Source organism: Hippopotamus amphibius, chromosome 8 (genome assembly GCF_030028045.1).
Source record: "Hippopotamus amphibius kiboko isolate mHipAmp2 chromosome 8, mHipAmp2.hap2, whole genome shotgun sequence".
In the NCBI taxonomy this organism is placed as follows: Eukaryota; Metazoa; Chordata; class Mammalia; order Artiodactyla; family Hippopotamidae; genus Hippopotamus; species Hippopotamus amphibius.
The window spans coordinates 25,736,329-25,759,352 of record NC_080193.1 but is presented as its reverse complement, the minus strand read 5'-3'; the positions used below and the strand labels follow the sequence as shown (position 1 = coordinate 25,759,352).

The 23,024-nt window shown below is 48.5% G+C and overlaps 1 protein-coding gene across 2 annotated transcripts in view; it reads left to right on the top strand.

The window, feature by feature from the left end:
• The window catches only part of RIMBP2 (RIMS binding protein 2), a 173,803-nt gene that overhangs the window by 125,657 nt on the left and 25,122 nt on the right, over nt 1-23,024 (top strand). The window contains exons 15-22 of one of the 2 annotated variants that reach the window (XM_057747233.1): nt 2,369-2,512; nt 5,142-5,300; nt 8,178-8,885; nt 10,447-10,564; nt 16,113-16,297; nt 17,092-17,260; nt 21,534-21,637; nt 22,763-22,834. In XM_057747233.1, coding sequence (XP_057603216.1) covers nt 2,369-2,512; nt 5,142-5,300; nt 8,178-8,885; nt 10,447-10,564; nt 16,113-16,297; nt 17,092-17,260; nt 21,534-21,637; nt 22,763-22,834 — 1,659 coding nt within the window. The remainder of the gene's footprint in view (nt 1-2,368; nt 2,513-5,141; nt 5,301-8,177; nt 8,886-10,446; nt 10,565-16,112; nt 16,298-17,091; nt 17,261-21,533; nt 21,638-22,762; nt 22,835-23,024) is intronic. The other variant, XM_057747234.1, reaches the window with a different exon arrangement.

The window sequence follows — 23,024 nt, the reverse complement described above, 5'->3', positions numbered from 1 at the left end:
GATGCCAAGTGTTTATCCTCCAGTTTTCCCCTAGGGCCACATTTCAGGCCTGATCCTGACAGAATCAACCTGTGTTTTTACATATGAACCCAGATAACCTGAGGAAATGGTTATCTACCAGCCAGCTTAGCAAACGGGTTAAGAACCTCTTAACCAGGCGCTGGTCTGGATCTGAGCGGTGCCTCCTGGGAGTTGGCTTGGGGACCTGTCTTCCTAAATGAGGGTCCCCTCCTAGCTAGCTCACTTCAGACTTCTAGCTGCGTGTGTGTATGTGTGTGTGTGTGTGTGTGTGTGTGTGTGTATGTGCATGTACACACACACAAATAGACAATTTACATACATATGTATATATACAATCACGCATACACACATACACTTATATACATGTATGTATACATATATACCTACATATAGAAATGCATGTACATAAATATATTTGTGTGCTTATCACTAGAAATTGCCTAGGCCGTGGGGAGAGGGAGTATTTGGATGACAGTGGGGCCACATCCCAGATGAAATGTGCAATGAGATGAGAAATTGTAAGAAGCACCTGTGAAGTGATGCAGAAGAGCAGGACATGGACCTGAGCTAGGCCACGTGCTCCTCCCTTCCCGGGACAAACCCCCATCTCTATCCCTTGGGTGCATCTTTGTACCAGGGCACCCAGCTCGTCTGCTGCAAGCCCATGGTTAGGACTTCGGCAGAGGGGACAGTGGTGATCAGCGGTCTTCTCAGCCCTGCCTGGCCAGCCCATGGTGTCTCCCCAGGGCGGAGTCACCTGGCAGTGCCTTCTCTGAGATGCAGGCAGAGACACCCGTACCGGTGCCGGAAGACCCCCACTTCCTGGGCATCCCAGGGGCCGGGCCAGGCCGCCTCAGGGCTGGAGGCCAGGTTGGGAACTTCAGAAGGGGCCAGACCCCTGGAGGTCGGAGCTGAGGGCCACGGGCCACGGCCAGGCAACCAGGAGAGAGGAGAGGTACCGTGACAACACTTCAGAGCCTGCTGAAAAACTGGAAATCCAGGGTTTTTGTGAAATCTCCCAGTTTGTTAATAAACAGCACTTTGTGCCTTTGACTAAAGGAAATGCCTCAGAATGTGCACATTTACCGTGGGTGCCCTGGCCCTCCACCCTGATTTCCCACAAAGCAGAAGCCCAGGTGCTTTGGGCCAGGAAGGGACTGGCAGCTGAGCACTGCCTCACTCTGCCCTCTCAGGTGGCAACCGTGCAGCCCACCACCCTGAGCCCCCAGACAGGACCCTGGAGAGCTGGCTGGAGCCAGAATCTAGGCCCAAGAAAGCAGCCACGCCCCCTCCCTCAGCCTGGCTCCCCCTTTCAGAAGGTGTGGAGAGAAAGCAAACCTCTGAGCTTCCTTTCTCTTTTAAAGATTTTTTTTTGATGGGGACCATTTTTAAAGTCTTTATTGAATTTGTTACAATATTGCTTCTGTTTTATGTTTTTGGTTATTTTGGCCAAGAGGCATGTGAGATCTTAGCTCCTGGACCCCATACCCCCTGCATTGGAAGGCAAGGCCCTAACCACTGGACAACCAGGGAAGTCCCTGAGCTCCCGTTTTCAAGGAAAGGTTAAGTGATCACCTCAGGAGCCAGGCCAGGGTGGCCAGCAGAGGGAGGGGAGACTTTCCTTGGCACCCACGCGTCACCCCCTGCAAAGGCAGGAGCTAGTTCTGGTGGGTGTGGGAGGGGCAGGCAGGAAACCAGGGCACCGGCAGAAAACACACCCGCCAGCTGGCATGTTGGGTCATTTGACCCAAGTCCCTTCACACAGTGGCTGGAGGAAGTGAAGGAAAGGAAGCGTCGACTTAAAAAAATGCACAATGTGAGAGCTGCCAGTTAAGTTTTATTTGGGGCAAAATAAGGGCCATAGTACAGGAGAGAAACTGCTCCAAAGAGGTGGGGGGAAGGTCAGTATCTATGTGATTTGGGTGATGGGGGAGTGCATGCAATCGAGCACACATTTTTGCAGAAGGTTTCTGCTAGTCATGAGGAGCAGACATCACCATGAAGGATTGCGTGTTTTTCTAGATATGAGGAGATGCAAGAATTGGGCTCATAAAATCACCTCTGAAAATATCTAACTATCTGAGGACCGGTTCTGCCAGTTTTTCCCAGAGCACAGAGGGCCTCCTCCCTGATCTCCACCCTGAACTCCTTTCAGGGGGTGTTGAAAGTCAGCAGCTGCAGCAGTACGTGATTTAATCCTTGTAGAGGTAGATGGCCGGTGTCAATTTGTAGTTGACAGATGGAACCCACCACCAGATGCACAGTGTGGAAGCCCCTTCCCCTCTGTAGCCCCGGGGTCAGGCGGCCTCTGCCCACCCCCCCGACACCTCCCCTCTTCTCTTCCAAGTTAGAGAAAAGGAGCATCTTCCTGGAGAGGAGCAGCGGGCAGTACGCAAACTCGGACGAGGAGGACAGCTACGAGTCTCCCGACATCAAGAGGAGGGGGGCATCGGTGGACGAGTTCCTGAAAGGCTCGGAGCTGGGCAAGCCGGTGAGTGTGGGCTGAGAGCTCCCGGCTGTCAGGCCCTTGCATGGTCTCCCGGTCCACGAGGAAGACGGAGAGGTGCGGGCCCGGGTGGCAAAAATCACAGTCCATTTGGAGAGTCTAGACTGCACAGTGCCTGTGCATTTGTGACCTCCCTGGGGGAAAATTGCAAAAGTCTGAACTTGAGGTTTTCACCCTCCCCGACTGCCCTGTGCAAGTATCCATTCATGGGCTGATTTTGTGCATCAGGTGAGTCTCCAGGTAACCACCCGGTCTCAATTTAGGCAAAACCTACCCTTTTGTTGCTTTACTTTCATTCATCAGGCAGATGTCTGATGGGCATCTGCTAAGTGCTAGGCATCATGGGAGATTCAGAAATTAGACAGTCAGCATCCCAGCTTCGGAGGGACAAAATGTCAGGGCTTCTCCTCCCAGACCAGGCTCACAAGTGACAAATTCACCCAATGTGGGTTTTGTCTTCAATTTCTGATCATGCGTATTCTAATGGAAATGTCCTTGAATGGTGTCAAGACCTAAATCTGGGCAACAGGGAGGGTGGGGCCTGGAGAGTCCTGAGATCTTGAGATGTCAGAGCTTGAAGAGCCCTCAGATGTCAGCCCCTCCAGCCCCCTCAGCACATACCTCTACAGCAAGGCAGTGTCACAACCTCACCAAGAAGAGGACCTTGGAATCTCACAGACTTGGAGTCACTTCCTGGCTCTGTCACTGCTGGTAGGCCAGTTCTTCAACTTCTCCAATCATCAGGTTCTTTATCTAAAAGATTAAAGTAATTCTATCTGCATCCAGCCCAACTAAGAATGACTAAGATAACAAAGACACTTCATTTTCCCACATTCCAAGAAGTCTCAGGTAGGAGGTTGCAAGGTTGATTCAGCTGCTCAGTTGTGTCCTGGCTCTGGGTTCTGATTCTCCCATTGTTTTGGCCTTTCTCTCATGGTTACAAAGTGGCTGCCATAGCTACAATCATCACACTTTCATATGACAGCACCCCAAGAAGGAAGGAAGGAAGGAAGGAAGGAAGGAAGAGAGGGAGGAAAGAAGGAAGGAAGGGACGGTGGGAAGGAAAAAAGGAGGGGCGCTTTCTCCTCAGGCACATCTCTTTTAACTGGTGAAAAATCTTTTCCAGAAGCTCCATCAGACTTCCCACGACATCTCACTGGGCAGAAGAGAGGGATAGGATTCCTATGAATGGCTTATCCATGATGTATTTGGCAAACAATAGACACCTCCTTCCATCTCATGGGTTCATAGCTAACTCATCATTGGGTTTGAATCAAATGAGACTGTGTTCTCAAGGGGAGTTCCTTCCCATATGCCTTGAGAAGACCTCAGTCAAACCAACCTGATCTTTGTTTATTGATTTAAAATTAGCTCACTTCTGCATCTTCTCCACCATGCCTGATTGAAAGAATTAGGGCTGGAGCAGCTCAAATGCTGACGCACAGACTTCATAGGCTGAGAGCATCCGGGCTACCTATCTGAGGGCTCAGCTGGGGCGGGACCCCAGGCCTTGGCATTCACGCTGCCTCCCCATCAGTGGGCTAGGCACTTAGTGCCACTCAGGTGCTGACACATTTTTATCTAGAGCAGTGCTTGAAACCAGGGTATTTTTAATAAACATGTCTTGAGATGCTATTAAATACACTTGTCTGGTCGCCCACCAGGAGAATAAAGAAATTGTTCTTAATCAACCCCATCCAGCAGAAGCAGAAGAGCTTTATGCCTGCTCAGGGTTCCGAAATCTGAGCTCGTAGGGTGTGCAGTTTAAGTTGCTGCAAATACTTGAGATGCTAAGTGATGGGCACCTGCTTTGAGGGTGGGAAAGGGGCTGCTGAACTGGACTGGCTCCAACATCCCCAAACCCCATCAGGGCCTCTGGTAGTTCGGTTTACACGTGAGCAAGCTAACTTTTACTTGCTTTTCTGTTGACCCTTTCCCTCTGTCCCCAGACTCTTCCCCGAGCATCCCCAGTGGGGGGTCTTTCCCAGTGTCAGTGACCAAACTGGGCACAGAGTGGGCGCACCATAAAGGGGGTCCCAGCCTGCCCGGACCGGGCTGTTCTCCAACCACCCAGTGTGTGCGTATGTGTGAATTTCAAGCTACATGGTTTTCTTAAAACTCTCAGACGCCCTTAACGGCCCACACGCACCCACCTGCCTGCCACCCACCACCCTCTGCTGCACGACCCGTGATGTGATGCACTTGCTCATGGGGCCCCGAGTCCTGCTGCCATCTGAGTTTACAACATGTCACTTGAGCCTTTGTCCAGCCACTAAATTGGAGAGGCTGACGTTACCCAGAAAAGTGATATTTTCCTGTGTGTCTTATAACTCCCCTGGCATTCTGTCCCACCCAGTGCCCAGGGGTCTCTGCTTGAGCCCATGGGGACTTGGAGTCAGGAGGCCTAGTCTGGTCCTCTCTCCACCATCCCAGCTCACCAAGGGCTTGGGGACTGTGATTCCCTCACCTCGGAGGTGAGCAGCTCTCACCCAGGCACGCAGACATGTCTCTGAGCTCAGGGGTGGGCAAAGCAGGGGAGGGCCAGCCAGGAGGGCCCTGGGAACTTCTGCGTGCTGGAGCTGCCCCTCCATCCACATCCCCTTCTCCTGCCCAGCCGCACTGTTGCCACGGAGATGAGTACCACACGGAGAGCAGCCGGGGGTCTGACCTCTCGGACATCATGGAGGAGGATGAGGAGGAGCTCTATTCCGAGATGCAGCTGGAGGATGGGGGCCGGAGGCGGCCCAGCGGCACGTCCCACAATGCCCTGAAGGTCAGTGGCCAGGAGAGCCGGGCCCCTCCTCGCCGTCCCCACAGTCACGCTGTCCCTGTCCTTTTGCTGGGGCCGTGAGGCCGGCTCCAGAGGGGCCTGGCCCTGCAAGCAGAGCCCACAGATTTGGATGGGCTTCGCTCACTATTGAATCTGCACTCTGGTCTCCCATCCCTCCTGACCCTCCTCTTTGCCAAAAGTCTGGGTAAAGGAGTCTGGGAGAATCCACTGGCATCCCCAGGGGCACCCAGCTCTGCACTAAGAACTGAATCGGAAAGAACAGGATAAAGAAGCTTCCACCCCTACCCCAAACCCCTGGCTTACGGGTCCGTCCATAGAGGAGCAGGGCTGCGAGGGCAGGGGTCCACCTCCGAGTCAGACCGGAGACTGGGAGCTGAGGAAGTCATGCAAACATTCTTTAGCGGAATCAACTGAGGTGGACCCTGCTGGATGGCAGGAGGGAGGGGCAGGAGGGCCAGGGAGAGGGGGTGTCAGAGGGGGTCAGAGGAGGGTCGGCCGTCCTGGAGGACAAGCGGGGTCCAGACACAAGCCCCTTCTCAGACACCTCCCACCAGGGGCCCCAGCATCCTCTGCTTCTGCCTCTGGTGTGGCCAGCAATGAAGGGTTTAATGGGGGGGTCACCAGGATGCACCAGGAGCCCGCTGCTGCTGCCCGTTCCAGCTGGGCATCTACTCACTCGGCACGAGCTGGTCACCCTCGTGTGCCAGGCCCTCCGCCAGGCTGGGGGGTAAGGATGGACATGGCCTCTGAGTCCCAGCTGCTCCCAGCCCAGCGGGGGAGACAGACAAAGGGCTGGAGAGCTGGTCGGGCCTTTAAGGGGTTTTCAAATGGAAAAGGCCTTGTAGAGGAGAATCCTGCTGGGGACACAGCGTCTTTCTCTGGGAGCTCAGAGCCATGCTGTTTGAATGGTAGACATAAAGCAACATCCAAATCTGGCTGCCAGCTGGGCGCCCACTTGCATAGACCACACTGACTTATGTTCTCCCAGCAAAGGCCCCCGCGGGGCCTTGCGGACACTGTCACCAAAGAACATGCCAGACCCCAATGCAAACCCTGCACGGCTGCAGCTCCTGCTACTCCCACAGGCTCCCCTGCCCCCCGCTCCTGTGCCACCCTTCAGCAGGATTCACGGTGACCTTTCTTGGCAGAGGAAGGCCCGGAGGTGCCCGTGGTCCAGCCCGACACCCTCCCCAAGCTTCCCCGAGAGCTGCCTGCAGGGTTCACGACTGCGCGGGCCAAGCCTGTCTGCATCCCCTCCCCTCCTCCATGCTTCTCCTCCTGAGGGAGGAAGCTTCCGGGATGGTGCCTCCTGCAAAGTGTGAGCAAAGAAACCAAAGGTCACCATGTCTCCCAGGGAGACGGCCCAGAGGGCAAGTTCAGATAAAAACGCCGGGCAAGTCCACGCCCCCACCTAGAGCAGCCGCAGGGGAGATCGGAGCTGAGACTCAGTTCACTTGGTCCACAGTGTTCTGACATTTGTTAAAAATTGGGAGATTTTATAGGCCTATTTGGACTTCTGGTTTCTCTTCAGAAATTCCAAGACTTAGTCTGGGGATCCCGCCTCCCGGGCTCACCTTCCTTCACGGCAGCCCCGTTGGCTCACGTGCGCAGCCGCCTGGCGCCCGGGGCTGGATTCCTGCTCCCTGGCTGTCCTCCTTCACCCCAATGTTCCCCGAGTAGATGCCCTCGGTGTCTCGTGAGCAAATGAACGAAGCGTGTGCCACCCCACTCCTCGCCTGGCTCTCGTGGGCCCCAAGCTCCCGGCAGACGCAGCACTGGGGAAACCCTCCAAGTCCCCGTGTGCGCGGGGCCAGCAGGCAGATTGGCGTGGGGGGCAGGGTAGCACACCCTGAGGCTCCCAAGCAGCGCTTCTCTGTGCGCATCCGCGCATCCCCGGAGGCCAATGGGAGGAAAGGTGGACGCACGGTGTCGGCTGCGTTGGTGAAGTGCTCCAGGGGTTAGTGAGCTGGTTCACCAGGGGCAGAGGATGAGGCTGAGGGGAAATCCCGGAGAGCGAACCGCATGCCAGGATGGGGTCGCGTGGGGGGGCGTCCACCCCTCTGTGTCCATTAGCCCTGAGCCAGGCCCCGCCACCCACGCTGTTGGGGACATGGCTCCTCGACAGAGGCCTTGAGGTCCAGAATCTGGAGGACAGACAGACGGGCCCCCAGGCCTTTGCAAACACAGACAGAGCATGACCATCCCCAGAGCCGTGACTTTGGAGTGCTCAGTGCCAAGGTCCCCGTTTTCACACCCTTACCTTTGGGGGGGGAGGGGCAGTGATAGGTGAGCAAACAAGGACGGATTTCAGAGGGTGCTAAGGGCTTAGCTGGACTTGAGGAGCCGAGTGGTGTGGCCAGGTTGGGGTCCCTGTTTTGTGAATTGTCTCCAGTTGTGGACAGCCCACGGCAGTTGCTTTCTGAGTTTCTGAGGGTGCAGCCAGTGGGCAGTGGGCTCAGATGTGCCCACCTCTGGGCACAGCCGTGTCACAGATGCTAGCGCCTCCGTCCGCGTGAAGCCTCCTGCCTGCATCCTTCCCACACCTGCGGCCCAGCTGCCGCTCTTTCCTTGGTTTGGCCGCATGGCTGATCCTGACGGCGTCAGGCCGCTGCCTGCGCTCTGCCCACCCCCCTGTTCTGGCCCCATCCGTCTGACCCGTTCTGTTCTCATTCCAGAGCCCCGGCCAGAGCATGCCATCTGCCCCCTCTTCCCCCCACCCCACAAGTACAAGCATGCTTTCTGTCCCTCATGGCCTCAGAGACTAATTCTGTCTGTATTTTCTTTCCCTCCCTCTGCCCCACCTCATATCTGATCATACACTGATTCCCGGTACCTGTTCTAACACACCACCCCCTTAAGGAGTGCTCTAAGAATAGGACCACTGAACGCGCTTTCTTGGAGCTGCCCGAGTATCCCCAACAGACCCACCACAGTAAGAAACTTTTCAGTATCCCCGAAGTAGCCGAGGAGGACGGAGAGCCCTGTGAGTTCTTGTACAAGCAGGGCTTAGGTGCCTCCTCCAGGGCCAGGACCAGGCTGGCCAGAGAGCCCAGGCCTGCCAGGCCCTGCAGGGGCCATGAGGCCCTGCACGGCTCCTGGTTCCCTGCAAAAGCCAGGGGCCCCCAGGCCGAGGACTTCGTATTCGAAGACAGAGGCTGTCGGTTCAGCCGCTCGGCCACCAGAAGCCCGGACAGCGGCCTGGACTGTGGGAGTGAAGAGGAGGAGATGCGATTTAGTTTCAGAAGTCCCGCTGGCCAGTGCAGCCCCGGCCCCGGGCACTGTCCCTGCAGGAGGAGCCTGAGGCCCCTGTTGGCCCGGCGCCGGACCCTGACCCGGCAGAGCAGCATTGAAGAAGATTTTGGGGAGCCAGTGGAGCCTGGAGACATCGTCCGGAGCGATGAAGCCCACCCAAGCCCAGAGAGGTCCACCCCCAGCAAGTACGGCTGGGACGAGCCCGCGGGCCACGAGGATTTCCGGGATGTCTGGAAGAAAAGCATAAAAATGCCCGACAGTAGGGCCAGTGCCCGACTCGCCCAGCCTCCTCCCCGGGTTACAGACGGTCCTTTGGTGTGTGAAGTAAACCTCCCACTCACATCTGCTTGCCAAACCAATCCATGCTCATTCTTTCACCTCCTTTCTTTATTTTGGTGTCCATCCCGGGGAATCTCTCTTCTGGCTCTCTTTCATTTTCCATGCATTTTTGATTTATGAAGCTTCCCAATCTTCGGACCATGCTGACGATTTCTTTACTTTGCTTTAGAATAATGACCACCCTCCACTCCCAAATCAGTGATGATTATGGCTGCTTTAATTAAAGGACAACTGAATCTAAATTTTAATTAAGGGTTAGCTGAACTATGATTCTCCAAAAGTTTGGCAACACATACTTATCAAAATGAACCATGGGGACTTATTTATGACATATTGGTATTATTGAAGGTTTTTCTCTCATTGTGGTTTTGGTTTTTGGTTGTGGTTGGTTTTGGCCTTCATCTATAACTGGAAAAAAAAAAATAGAGAACAATTATTGAAGAGATCCATTTTTACTTTTGTTTCCAAAGGTTTTCTTTTTCTTCTTTTTTTTTTTTCCTGTTTCTTTCCTGCGACCAATTTTCAGAATGAATTTTCATCATCAGCTTTAGACACATCCCCCTTCCTTGTCTTCCAGGATTGTGAGTGGTTTTCAAGAGTAGGGATTCCTTCAAGGCTTCATTCATCTCTATATTGTGTCCTCTTTTCAGAACATTTGCTCCTGTCATGCTGAACTTTTCCATGAAAACACAGGTGAGACATTCCAGGGCACCAGGCCCTAGGTCTGAGCCGGTGCAGTTTGTGACATGCCCACTAGAGGGCACCGATCCACAACCCACTGACTCGCCAGCAAACTGCAGCCCACTTCCTGTTCCCTGCCTGTAACAAACTAATTTCCGGAATTCCTAACCCTGGTTCATTCCCTGTGTCCCTGAAAACTTCCTGGCTCCAATTACCAGTGAACTGGAGGTTTTGCTTTGATTCTCATATACGATGTGGACCTTTAGTGCGAATCAGAGGCAAACTTATCCGTAAAGGAGAACCGTTCATGTTAGCCCTGAAATGTGATTGATGTCTTTGGATTAGGGCCAAGGCATTGCCATGAGTTTCAAAGCTGATAACACAGAGAAACTTCTGTCTTTTGAGTTTTCAGTAACCTCATATACAACTTTGCCTGAGCGGGACATTTGGAAACTCAGTGTTTCCCCCACTTTTGTGGTCACCAGAGGAGGGCAGGCTGTGCTGAGACTAGGAAAGAGGGTCCAAAGGTGTGACAAGTCATATTTAAGCCACTCTCACTGTGGTTCAAACTGTTTGGCTTCAGCGGGTGTAGCAGCAATTAAAAGATGCCTCTCAAGGGATTCTCTCTTGCCCCCACCCCCACCCGTGTGTGGAAAAGCAACTGTGCTGTAGAAGATGGGGTGCCAGGGGTGAGCACTTTTTTTTTCTCTTCCAGGTTATTCAGCTAACCTTTCAGTTAAAAGCTAAGTTTAGTTGCCTTTAGAGCTTCTGCTTCTAAGTTGAATTGATTTGGCTGACAATTCTTTCCTTCTCACAGCTGGCAAGACTAATGACCTTGTTGCTGTTTTGTCTTTAGATTTTAGGAAATCCAGTGACTGCCGGACGGGCTGATCGGGCGGATCACGTGGGCCGGAGGTTTTACCACGGTGGTACTGGCCCCCGCAGGTCCCGGGCAATGATGGTCCCATCTGCTGGTTAGTGGGCCTGATGGAGGCCTCCTTCTTTCTTTAAACCACAGAGCAAGTGGCCGCTTGGTACTCGATCTAAATATTCTTTCAAAAATATTAGGAATAGCATTTTCAACTGAAATACAGAAAACTCTCAGTTATTTATGGCAAAAGAAGGCAGAAACAGCACAAGAAAAATAAAACCCAAATTTAAGTATTCTCAAAATATATTGAATTTTGACAGCAATCTTCTCCCCACCAATTTTTTTTTTTTTTAAATTGGAGAGGCTGCCATCGTAAGCATTGAAGAGATGGTAATGGGCCATCTCCCCACAGCCTAGTTCATGTTCTCATGAGATGTTCATGGTCAAAGCAGCAGAGGTGGGGATGGTGGCCAAACTCCAGATATCTAAACAAGCCCTGAGTCAATGGAGAGTTATCTGTATGCATGAAACACATGGGCAACTGGGGTTGAAAGTTACGAAAAACACCGGGAGGCCTGAATGTGTGCCCTGAACTGCGTGTTGACCCTGTCCATCTGGTCATCTCCTCATGCATGAGTCATCCTCTGGCATCCAATTCCATTCTCTTAATTACTTTTTGGAATTTAGCCAGCCATGCTGAAAGCTGTCATTTTAGCCCATCTAATCAATCCACTAAGAGGGGGAATGTGGCTGAAGGTCACATGGGAATCTTTCTATTACTGGAATGAACCCCAGCAAAACAATTCCAAAAAGAATAATGCACAAGATAATGGAATCTGGTAAGCAGCACACAAAAACTAGCTTTTTGTGAAAACACACCACACCCACACACACACACACACACACAAAACAAAGCAAGAGACCACTCATGGAACAGAGGTAGATGAGAGCAAAATATCTTGACCTGGCAAGACAGGGCTCAAGGAGAACAACCTGTGGACAGTCCAGACACCTGAAAATACAGCCCCGATCACATTTCAATAGCTAAGGTTTAAAAGACAATCAGGCTTATTTCACATCAGCCAAAAATAAAGACTTTAAACAGCAATACAGATCCCCTGAAATTTTGTCCTTCTTTCAGACATTTCTTCCTTATAGAGACCAAACAATAGGGGGGAAAAGTTTCCTTCCCATCTTTACAGTTATTGGAATGTTTTTAGTTTTATCAGAAAAAAATTTCATAGAATGTTAACCAACCGTTTAAAATGCAGAGTGTTTTCAGTTAGCTGAAAAATAAAATAAGAAAATAAGGTGAAAAATAAACAAAATCAGCTGGAAAACACAGGTTTCACTTCTTACAGATCCACTAGCAGAGTTGCATATATACTAAGCCTATACTATTTTTGAGTGCTGTAAGCTAGTGCCACATCTCTCAAAGCTTCATTTAATTTGTGTGTACGTCCCTCTGTAGCAATTATGGAGGTTAAGTCTCCTGGACTGTAAAATGAATGACTTGTCAGAGACTGACTGTCTTGAAATGGGGACCAGTTCAAGACTGTCCTTTCTGTTGAACTTGGTTCATGGGTCCTCATTTGATTGTGACTATAACGAGTAAATGCTCATTTCATGAACTGCCACTGTTCCCATGGCTGAAGATTAATGTCACGGCACCAAGAAGGGGTGTCCTCTGGAGGAGGTCTCATGGGTCTCCTACTCCAGTCTCCTAGGACAGAGAAGGAAAGTCTACAGGACATAAAACTGTGGTGCTACAAATTGCCACCTGGGCAAGGAAATAAAGGAAAACATTAGTGAACCCACAGTCTCCCCCTCAGAGTCTTTGACAACACTTCAGTTGGATTTGTCCAAAGGTAAAGAATGCGGAAGGCTCCACAAGTCTTAATTTTAGTAAGACACTAGCTAAGTTGGTAGAAAGAAAGTAAAGCTGTGATAACACCTTTACCAAAAAAGCATCTCAATAATAGAACCCAAAAAAAGTGTTAAATAAATCCACGATAGAGTTGCTTTTATTATACTTGGTTTCTTATCATGGAGCAATGCAAGAAAGCACATAAAAAGCTTAATTAATATCAAATATTTTACATATTCATACACATGTATACATACATGGATCAAAGAAACTATTATATTTTCAAAAAACAAAAGTGAATCAGAAAAGAGGAGAATCATGCCCTGAACCCCAGGAAGTGAATGGTCAGTGACGTGTGAACAGACTATTTCCCTCTAGTTCCTGTTTAGTTATATTTTTCTCGAGTGAATATCAGCAATTAATACTTTAGAAATCTGCTGTACTCCAAAAACATCTGTTTTCTTTTTCAGAGGAACTTAAGTCTATAGATATAAGCAGACTATATACTTCCTAAATATATTTTTAATAAGCAATGTATTCACAATTAAAATATACTATACTTTTAATATACTCTGGGTTTCCTAAATTAAGAAAATAGTGCCCCTCCTGATTTAAAAAGATAAAAATTAGGTAGCTCCACATCTAATAAATTCTAAATCAGATAATTAGCATAAGGAATTCCTCATAACATTGATCAATGACCCCAAAGGAGGATTTCTTTGGGTTTGGTTTCTTCCTCTATAATTTTTTGTCTTTGCATTTATCTAGTTATTTACCTGTCAGAGGGTGTACCATTCTAAAAATGAAATACCACATTCAGGAGCATTCTGTCCTTACTAGTTGACTGTGACAGTCTCCATCCCATCCCCACCCCTACTTGTTTTCCCTGGTTATTTTGGCTACCGAGCTTATAGAGTGAGGCAATGAAGCACATTTTCTCTATGTCCTAATGGGAAAAATTTTAAATGAATAACTAAATAAACAAAACTTGGCCACCTGGGAAGGAGACTCTTTTCCCTGGGTTTCCCTGCAAGGAGAAGATGAGCAGCTGTAAAGTATGTTTCAGAGGTGACCCCCTTTATCTCTGTAGAAATTACAATGGACAGGAACAGTGGAGGTGGACAGCCTTGGTCAGGCAGTGAGGGAAATAGTTCACCTATAGAAGTCGATGCTTATTCTGGCAGCACACCTGGGAGCCAGCCAGGGTGAGACATGAGCCCCGACTTTGCATATGGTATGTAGACACTTCCTCCTTCCTGACAAAGACCCCCTCCCACCCAAGGCCAGGACATTCTACATCAGGGCAGAGGGAGGAGCGCCCACTCCCAGGTCAGACCAGTAGCTGGAAGTAAGTTCTTCCTTGAGTCTAGCCTGCCACCAAGAAAGAGAAGGGCCTCCTGTTCACCCACTTTGGTCCCTGTGAAGGCAGATTTCCATGGGCACATTCCACGGAGGCCACTGTTCTCTCCAAATGAGGTCTGATTTTCTTAAGGCATCTAATGCACCTTCACTGGAGGAAACACAGTGCCTGATACCCACACTTCCACTCATACACACCAACTCCACTCTGTTCCCACTTCTCCCCCCAAACCAGAGAGAGATCCTGTAACAGTGTGGGTGACCCTGCCTGCTGTTTTCACTGAGCGTTGGCACTAACCTCAGATCCCCTCCCTGGTCTCCAATGCCTAATGCCTCCCACTTGTGCTCGGTGTGATTTGAGACATAAAGATATGAAGACACGGTTTTCCGCATATTGTGGTGCCTGAACTTGAGCCAACTCCTGAAAGCATGCACCTGATGCGGATTATAGGAGTGACTCAAAGGTCTTCCAGGGTGATGCTGACCTACCCAACCCTCCCCTTATGTACTGGCCCCTGTGAACTTGCCTGTATGTTTTGACTTCACAATCACCACATCAACTCAGTCAGAGAAGCCCTGGGAACCCTCTGGGTGCAGCGAAAGCTATAGCCACAGTGCTCCTTCATTGACATTTCCCTCAGCTTAAACAGATCACATCGCCATTGTGTTAAGTTCCTTCTGCAAATCTCCCACAGGTATCCGACTGAATTAAAAACAGGCATCCTTCTCATGCTGCTAATGGTTTTCTCTACCATCAGCCAGGAGCATGAGAAACCACTGCATCACTGCACACACCAAGATGTTCATAGCTCACAGGATGGCGAACCACTAGCTTCACACTATTTAATTCAGATAACATTTAAAACTAGGGGGAAAAGTATGAGATCATCTCATTGACTATAAACAAAATCAAAACCGGTGTGGAGAAATCAGTAAGGCCCGCTGTTCAGAAGTTTTGTTGCCTAGCAGAAGTGACGTTATTGAATGTTTAGGTTATCTCAGAACCCTAAAAAGATCCCAAATTCAAATAATGTAAGGAGTTCATTGCATTTTAAGAACCAACTTTTCCTGAAGATGAAGTGCTTTATTACTTTTCAACTACATGTTTCTGCTGGTGAAAAAGCTGAGGCTTTTGACTCTCCCCACCCCCAACCTCCCCTGTGTTTTCCACACACCTGTGGCATCCTCTTGTCCCACTTCCTGTGCTCCTGGTGCTGGTGAAAGAAGTTTTGACTGGCTGCTTGCCCCACCCCGACCCTCTCTTCTAATGATTGAAGTTTTTCACATTTGCTTCCCCACTGATGTTCTGAGCCCTTCTCGTGTGGGCAGCAGTGTTATTTGCTAGCACACGTTCATTCTCTCTCTGTATATAAATGTACACATATATAGTGAGATATACACATATCTATGATGATAGCTAATAATACATATGCATATATATTAGGATTTCAAAAAGAATACTATTTTTTTAGATTTATTTTTTTTAATTTATTTATTTATATTTATTAGTTGCATTGGGTCTTCGTTGCTGCACTCGGGCTTTCTGTAGCTGCGGAGAGCAGAGGCTACTCTTCGTTTCAGCGAGCAGGCTTCTTATTGCAGTGGCTTCTCTTGTTGTGGAACACGGGGTTTAGGTGCACGGGCTTCAGTAGTTGTGACTCGAAGGCTCTACAGCACAGGCTTAGTTGCTCTGCGGCATGTGGGATCTTCCTGGCCCAGGGATCAAACCTGTGTCCCCTGCATTGGCAGGTGGATTCTTAACCACTGCACCACCAGGGAAGCCCCAAGAACACTCTTTAGAAGCTTGATGGTAGGTGGACTTGAAACTCAATTCTTCCAGGAAGTCACTTATTTGCCGTAAGGCATTTGTTGCCACTTAACCTGTTTGGAGCTGAGCAGCTCAGTCACCTGTATCAAACTTCAACTAATATACAAATGTATTTCAACATCCACGTGCCCTGGATTGGCTGTTATGGAGACACACAGTGGGTCTCTTTGTCTCTGGCCCCCAGCACTCAGGCCTGCCCCACAGGGAGGTCGTTGAGACAAAGTCCTTTATCTCTTGCTGTGTTCATGTGCAGCACATTGATGCCTGTGTTGTATACTAGTTATTTGCTTTTCATCTGTCGAGATGATCCATTTCTGCCTGCATATTAAGCTACACATTTTTTTTAATTTTTTTAAAATTTTATTTATTTATTTATTATTTTTGGGGGGGTACACCAAGTTCAATCATCTGTTTTTATACACATATCCCCGTATTCCCTCAAGCTACACATTTTTTTAAAAGATAAATGCTAAAGTGCCACAACCTCCCAAAGTGTGGGAGTTTCCAAACCCATACTTTCTATAACAGCTCATGGTAAAGCTGAGGGATGGCTGACGGGAATCACTTAGCACCTGTCCTTTATCCCACACCCCCCAGATGAGTACGGTGGGCGGGACCGGCTTTCTCCAGACTTCTACGAAGAGTCAGAGACAGACCCTGGGACAGAAGAGCTCCCAGCCCGGATCTTTGTGGCTCTTTTTGACTACGACCCCCTCACCATGTCCCCGAACCCAGATGCTGCGGAGGAGGAACTTCCCTTTAAAGAAGGGCAGATCATCAAGGTGGGGGCATGGCTGCAGGGGGGAGGCGGGGAAGGCACAGTGGGAAGGTAGGGAGAGCATGGGGAAGGGGTGCTCACCAGACCCAGGTTCCTTAACACATCAACATGACAGGGCGCTTTCCCTTGCATTTGACATTCAGCCTTCCTATCGTCAGAGGAGGAGAGGCCTGAGCCTGGAGTCAGAACCAAGAAGTGGGATGCACTCTAGGAGAGGGGAAGGGCCTTGAATCCCAAGTTTGCAAATTTCCAAAAGGGCACAACTTGCCTTTTGAAAGTGGTGCTAATATTTATCCAGTAAAAAAAGGGCCTTTAAAGGATGGTGATGCTTACCCTGCAGAATAGTACACACAGAATCTCTTTGTTAGTTGAGAGTTTTCACTTCTAGAATACCCCACAGTGGTACTCTCTTCTTATGGAGGAACTTTTTGCTACAGAGGGAAGCATCTCGACGTGTAGTCTATGTAGCACTTCTATGTGGTGTAGGGTCTCATCACGTAGGCCCTTAACTTGTGTGAGTTCACACACATGCACTCAGCCAGCAAAGCTCTGGCCTCGACTGGCAGCCACCCTACTTGATGGGAGGCCCAGGGGCGGTCCAAACCCTGGAGGAGAAACACGTTCCTAGAGATGTAGGTTTATAGGGCAAGGGCTACGTGTACATATCTATGCGCACATGCAGTGATTTCCGGTGTTCTTCACGTCTGTTTCTGACTAGGTGTGACTATACTGTGAGTAGAGCTGATGTATTTCTGAACCAGCCCGTCCTAATGGCTTCACTTCTTCCCATGGCTCCAGGTTTACGGTGATAAAGATGCTGATGGATTCTACCGTGGGGAAACCTGTGCCCGGCTTGGCCTTATTCCTTGTAACATGGTCTCTGAAATCCAGGCAGACGATGAGGAGATGATGGACCAGCTTCTCAGGCAAGGCTTCCTCCCTCTGAACACACCTGTGGAGAAAATAGGTAAGAGGCAACCCTTTGCATACCTGTTAACCTACAGGCCAGGTGGCTCCCACCTTCCTAAGAGTTTCATAGCACAAAACACCAGCTCAGAGCAGGAGGCAGTGCTGAGCAGACCCCGATCTGCACGTCTGAATGTGTCAAAGGAATCTGAGTGTGAACCACCAGCTTTTCTTGGGCAAAACCCACTCTGTAAACCAGGGTTGCAATAGACCTGCTGCTCTATGGACAGATAGGCATCTAAATATTTATGAAAACACAGATGATCCTCTCAGGGAAGATGAAGTGCAGCCTTGCTTACAAAAAGTCTATCACATCTAGAAAATAAACAACTGCTTTTGGGTTGTTTTGGACTGAATGTTTGTGTCCTCCCAAAATTCATTCATTGAAATCCTAATCCCCAATGTAATGGTATTAAGAGGTGGGGCCTTTGGGAGGTGATGAGGTCATGAGGGTGGAGCCCTCATGGGTAGGATTAGTGCCCTTATAGAAGAGACCCCAGAAAGCGCCCTCACCCTTTCCACCATGTGAGGACACAGTGAGAAATAAGCCATCTGTAAACCAGGGAGGAGGGAAGCAGGTCCTCACCAGACACCAAGTCAGCCAGCACCTTGATCTTGGACTCTTAGCCTCTAGGACTGTGAAAAATAAATGTTTGTTCTCTAAGCCACCCAGTCTTTCGCATGTTGTTATATCAACCTGAATGGACTAAGATGCTGCTAACATACTTTGAACATTGCCTATCTATGATATGTTTCAAAGGAGATTGGGGGAGTGCTATGCTTTCCATTCTTCACATGACTTCTGCTTATCTAAAAGGCATAAACGATCTTTACCCTTTAACTTGGATAGATACTAAACGCCTTCATTTGTCTTAAACCATTCTGCAGCACCAGTGGGCATACAGCAAAACTGTTTTCAGTGAGTTTAAGCATCATTACATTTTATGATCTTTAATTTTTCCCATATGCAAGGAAAATCTACTCATTCAAAATGCTTTTTCTAAATAGCTGTAGACAGAATGACCTGTTTTATGTCATTCATAATTAAAGTTTTAATACTTCAAAACATTAGATTCACTTCTAAATCACACTCCAAAGACAAAATTCAGTGTTTAGAGAATATGCATGATTTTAAGGATAAATATAAAATCAAATAAAATACCTTAACATTTTTGGTATGAAGGAGCTCATTGTCTCAAGTTAAGATCCACATCTAATAGTCAAGGTTTCATGTGACTATATCACCCAGATTAAATCTGTGAGACTGCAGCTCTCTGAGTCCCTCACACCATCCACTCCCTTGTGTCACCATCTCATTTTCAGAAGTCAACAATCAGTCTTCAAAGAGGGCTATATAGGGAAAGAATCTAAAAAAAAAAAAAGAGTGAATATAGGTATATGTCTAACTGATTCACTTTGCTGTACACATGAAACTAATGCAACATTGTAAATCAACTATAATCCAATAAATTTTTTAAAAAAAATTTTATTATAAAGAATAAATAAAACCATCCATTAAAAAATATAACTCAATAAAAATATGGACAAAAGATTTGAAGGGATCCCTTAGCAAAGAAGATATATGGATGGTAAATAAACACATGGAAAAAATGCTTAACATCATTAGTGAAATACAGATTAAAGCCATGATGAGAAACCAACACACACCCACACAAATGGCTAAAATGAAAAACACTGGTCATACCAAGTGTGGGCAAGTGTGGAGCAGCTAGAACTCTCATTAGCTTGTGGTCTTACTGAACCAGACCTGGGTCCATTCACTTGATGTGCAGCAAAGCCAATTTGCTGACATGAGGTTGTGGTGAAGGAAAATACAGTGTTTATTGCAGGTGCCATTCAAGGAGAATGGGCAGCTCATGCTCAGAAGACCAGAACTCCCCGATGGCTTTCAGGGGAGGGTCTTTAAAGCAAGGTGAGGGAGGAGCCACAGGGTGCCTGGTCAGCTTGTGGACAGTCCTCTGATTGGTTGGTGGTGAGGTAATTGGGGGTCAACATCAACAACCGTCTTGTTCCAACCGATCTGGGGGTCTACGTGCTGGTGGTCAGCAGTTAACTTCTTCCACCTGGTGGAGGTTTTACTATCTGTAAAACAACTCCCAGGATACTATCTATAGCTTAGTATAGAGGAGCTTGACATTGACATTGTTTTCTGGCTAAACTATTATTATTTTGTGTTGCTTGATCTTTTTCCTTTGTTTCTGCACTTTCTCACTTCAATTAAATTTGCCCTTTAGAACTCAAGGAAAGCCTAGGAGGCTAAAGCTTTTCTACAAACAAGAGGCAGGGGATACTGTGGCAGTGGGGGGCAGGGAGTGTGTGTCTGTCCCCAGGAAGGCCCTGTAGGGTTCTGCTTGGTTTCAGCAAAGTGTAAGATGGTCCAACAACTTTGCCAAACAGTTATGGGTTCTTATAAAGTTAAACCTACACTTCCAACCCAATCCTATCCACTCCTATTACTTACCCAAGAAATATGGAAACATGTGCACACAAAATACTGTACAAGAGTGTTTATGGTGGTTTGGCTGATAAGTGGAAACAACTCAAGCGTCTTCTGACTGGTAAATGGATAAAATAACTGCATGCATCCATACAGTGAGATCACTGATAAAATATCAACAGAACAAACTATTGAGCCACACAATGGATCTCAGATGCACTGTACAAAGGAAAGAAGCCAGTCCCCCAAAGCTACATCTGTGTGAGGCCATTTAAATGATATTCTGAAAAAGGTAAAATTATTAGGACAGAAAACAGATGGGTGGTTACCCAGGCTGAAGGTGACAACAAAGGGGCATGAAGGAATTTCGGGGGGGGGGGGTGACAGAGCTGTTCCATATCTTGACAGTTGTGGTGGTTATAGGACCCTGTGTGCTTATCGAAACTTCCTGAAGTGAACACTAGAAAGAGTGGATCGTATTGTATGTAAATTACACCCAAGTACAAGATGTGTACTGTTACTGCCGCCTTCAGAAATTCACACCTGCAAAGTTCCCTGTGAAATTAGCGATGTTTAGCAGCACTGGAATTAATCTCTGGTTACCGCTATACTTTGCTTCAAGGAAACATACATGTAGGTCCTGCAAAGGTGTGCTTGCTTATTTTATTATTTACTGTATTTATTTTTGGCCGTGCCATGCAGCATGTGGTATCTTAGTCCCCCGACTAGGGATTGAACCCATGCCCCCTGAAATAGAAGCACAGAGTCTTAACCACTGGACCCCCAGGGAAGTCCCTGTGCTTATTTTAAATGGAAGCAGTGATTCTTGACTTGGAGCTGAGGGTTGAATTTTGCCCATATACACAACGGGCCCTACACCAACTGCAAACCACTGAAAAGCCACATAACTAACTTTGGCTGCTTTCAAAACCTTTAAGAGTTTTCATTTCTGTTTTGAATTCCACAAATCAATCATACGCAAAAAGTGGCTGTATTTGGAAGAAACGCTTCAATGCCACCTTTCTCCCGGGGAAATGCCATTTAGGAACCCAACAACAGCGGTTTGTCAGGGAGTTTGACAATTTGGGCCAGATCCCATGGTTTTCCATTGACCCTTCTTATAAATGTCTGTTTTCGGAGTTTTCGCGCATCTACTCTGCATGGGGTTTTCCTCTTTCTTTCCCTCTTGTGTGCTGAGATAGTGCCCAGGCCTCTTTCTACAGCAGATCACAGCCAGGCAACGGGAGGGGACCTTCCCAGAGCCTTCTCCACAAGCGGCATCGTTTCAGGGACAGCTGTTAAAAATACAACGACAGGGCACTAGAGGAAGCGGCAGGAAAGGAACCCTTGAGATGGGTAGAGAGCATACCGCTTTCTATAGATTCTTGCTTCTCCTGATGGCAGACCAGTGGCTATGCCTCTGGTCTGAGAGAGAATAACTGGCTTCTGTGGCTTCAGAGCAGCTACACGGGCGACATTTTTGACCCAGCGTTTGTGGGGCTTTTTCTGAGCTAGGTCAGAATCTCCAAATGGCCCGCTTGTCCTCCCCACGCCATACTCACCCTGTGCCACCCTAGACCGTTTAGATTGACTGTTGGAGAGAATCCCCTGCTCTAAGTCTCCCTTGTTTACAGACGTGCTGGAGAAAGGGGTGGAGGCTGCCCCAACTTTGTTGGCACTAGTGCTCAGTGGTCGTCTCGGCCACACTGGCCACGTGCGACCCAGCTCCACTGATCCAGAGTCAAGGGAGAGGGGATGCCACCTGCTTTGAAGTCACTTCATGGTGGCTCTCTTCTCCTCCTTGTGATGTGAACAGAGAGAAACAGAAGAAGTGGCAGGCAGCACTCGGCATCAACGCGGAGGATGGTGGCCCTGTATGACTACGACCCAAGGGAGAGCTCGCCCAACATCGATGTCGAGGTACCGGTCAAGCATCCCGTACCTCCACCCGCCCCCACATGGCTTCCTCCCTCCCTTCTCTTCAACCGTCCGAGGGAAGGGCAACGTGACCAGTAAATAGGGACCCAGGCAGGCAGGAGAGAGGTCGTGAGCCTGGTGACATGCTCAGGACACGGCAGACACTGACCTAGGGTTTCCCTGGACCAGTGCAGGGACCGCCCTGTGACCTACAACTGGTGGTGATGGGTTGTCCTGGAGAGAGAAAGCAAAGCCCCAGCATGTGGTCACTGACCCCCATGGCCACCACACACATATTCAAGGAAAATAGAGAAGAAAGGATTGATGCTCTCTGTGTGCCTAAAGGTTAGGTGTCCTAGGAATACTGAAAACTGAAAAGGATTTGCTTTCAGAAATGAAAGCTTAGGTTTTCACTCCATGGAGCTGCTTTCTTAGATGACAAGATGGATACAGATCCCTGCTCCTCGATATTTCTGTTACACTCAATGGGCGACCAGCTCGTGGTTCAGATTCGAAGCTCAGGTATATTCAGATTCCTGTACCAGCTTCATGTGCATATGATGTCTGATGGCTCTTCACAATGAACGTTAGGTCCTCATTTTCATGTCTAGAGGTAAAAATGCAATTTTTCCTGGTGTCCTCTGCTGGATTCTATGCACCCACTTCTAGCCTGGCGCCTGGCATGTAATGGGCACTTAATATAAATAGACATTTAATTCCAGGGGACTTTTTTACACTAAGTGAAAGGATATTTGTGCAATGGTCCCTACACTGCAGAGAACACCTTAATGCTCTGGGCTTTTTAAGTTAACTCTTGGACTAGTTCTAAAGATGTGCCACCAGCAGAACGTGGGGACAGTCTTGAATTCTGGCTAAGGATGGGAGCATGGCAGCCCTTTGCTTGCAGGCTGGCCTCATCTTGAGATGTCCTCACTTTCTAAGACGCTAGGAACAGATGCATCCATCGAATTTGTACCTTCCCTCCTTGTTTGACTGAAAGAGTAGGTTCATACCAAAATAATAAGAAAGAAAGAGAAATCATACCAGAAATCATGAAGAACTTTTTTTTTTTTAAAGCAACTTCTGTATCCAGAAAAACACTATTGACTTTATGTTCTGTCTCTACAGGCTGAGCTTACATTTTGCACGGGAGATATTATTACTGTTTTTGGTGAAATTGATGAAGATGGATTTTTTTATGTAAGTCTTTTTTAAAATTTATTGGCTGAGTTGAGTCTTGTTGCTGCGAGTGGGCTTGCTCTAGTTGTGGCGAGCGGGGGCTACTCTTCATTGCAATGCACGGGCTTCTCATTGCAGTGGCTTCTCTTTGCGGTGGCTTCTCTTGTTGAGGAGCACAGGCTCTAGGCATGTGGGCTTCAGTAGTTGTGGT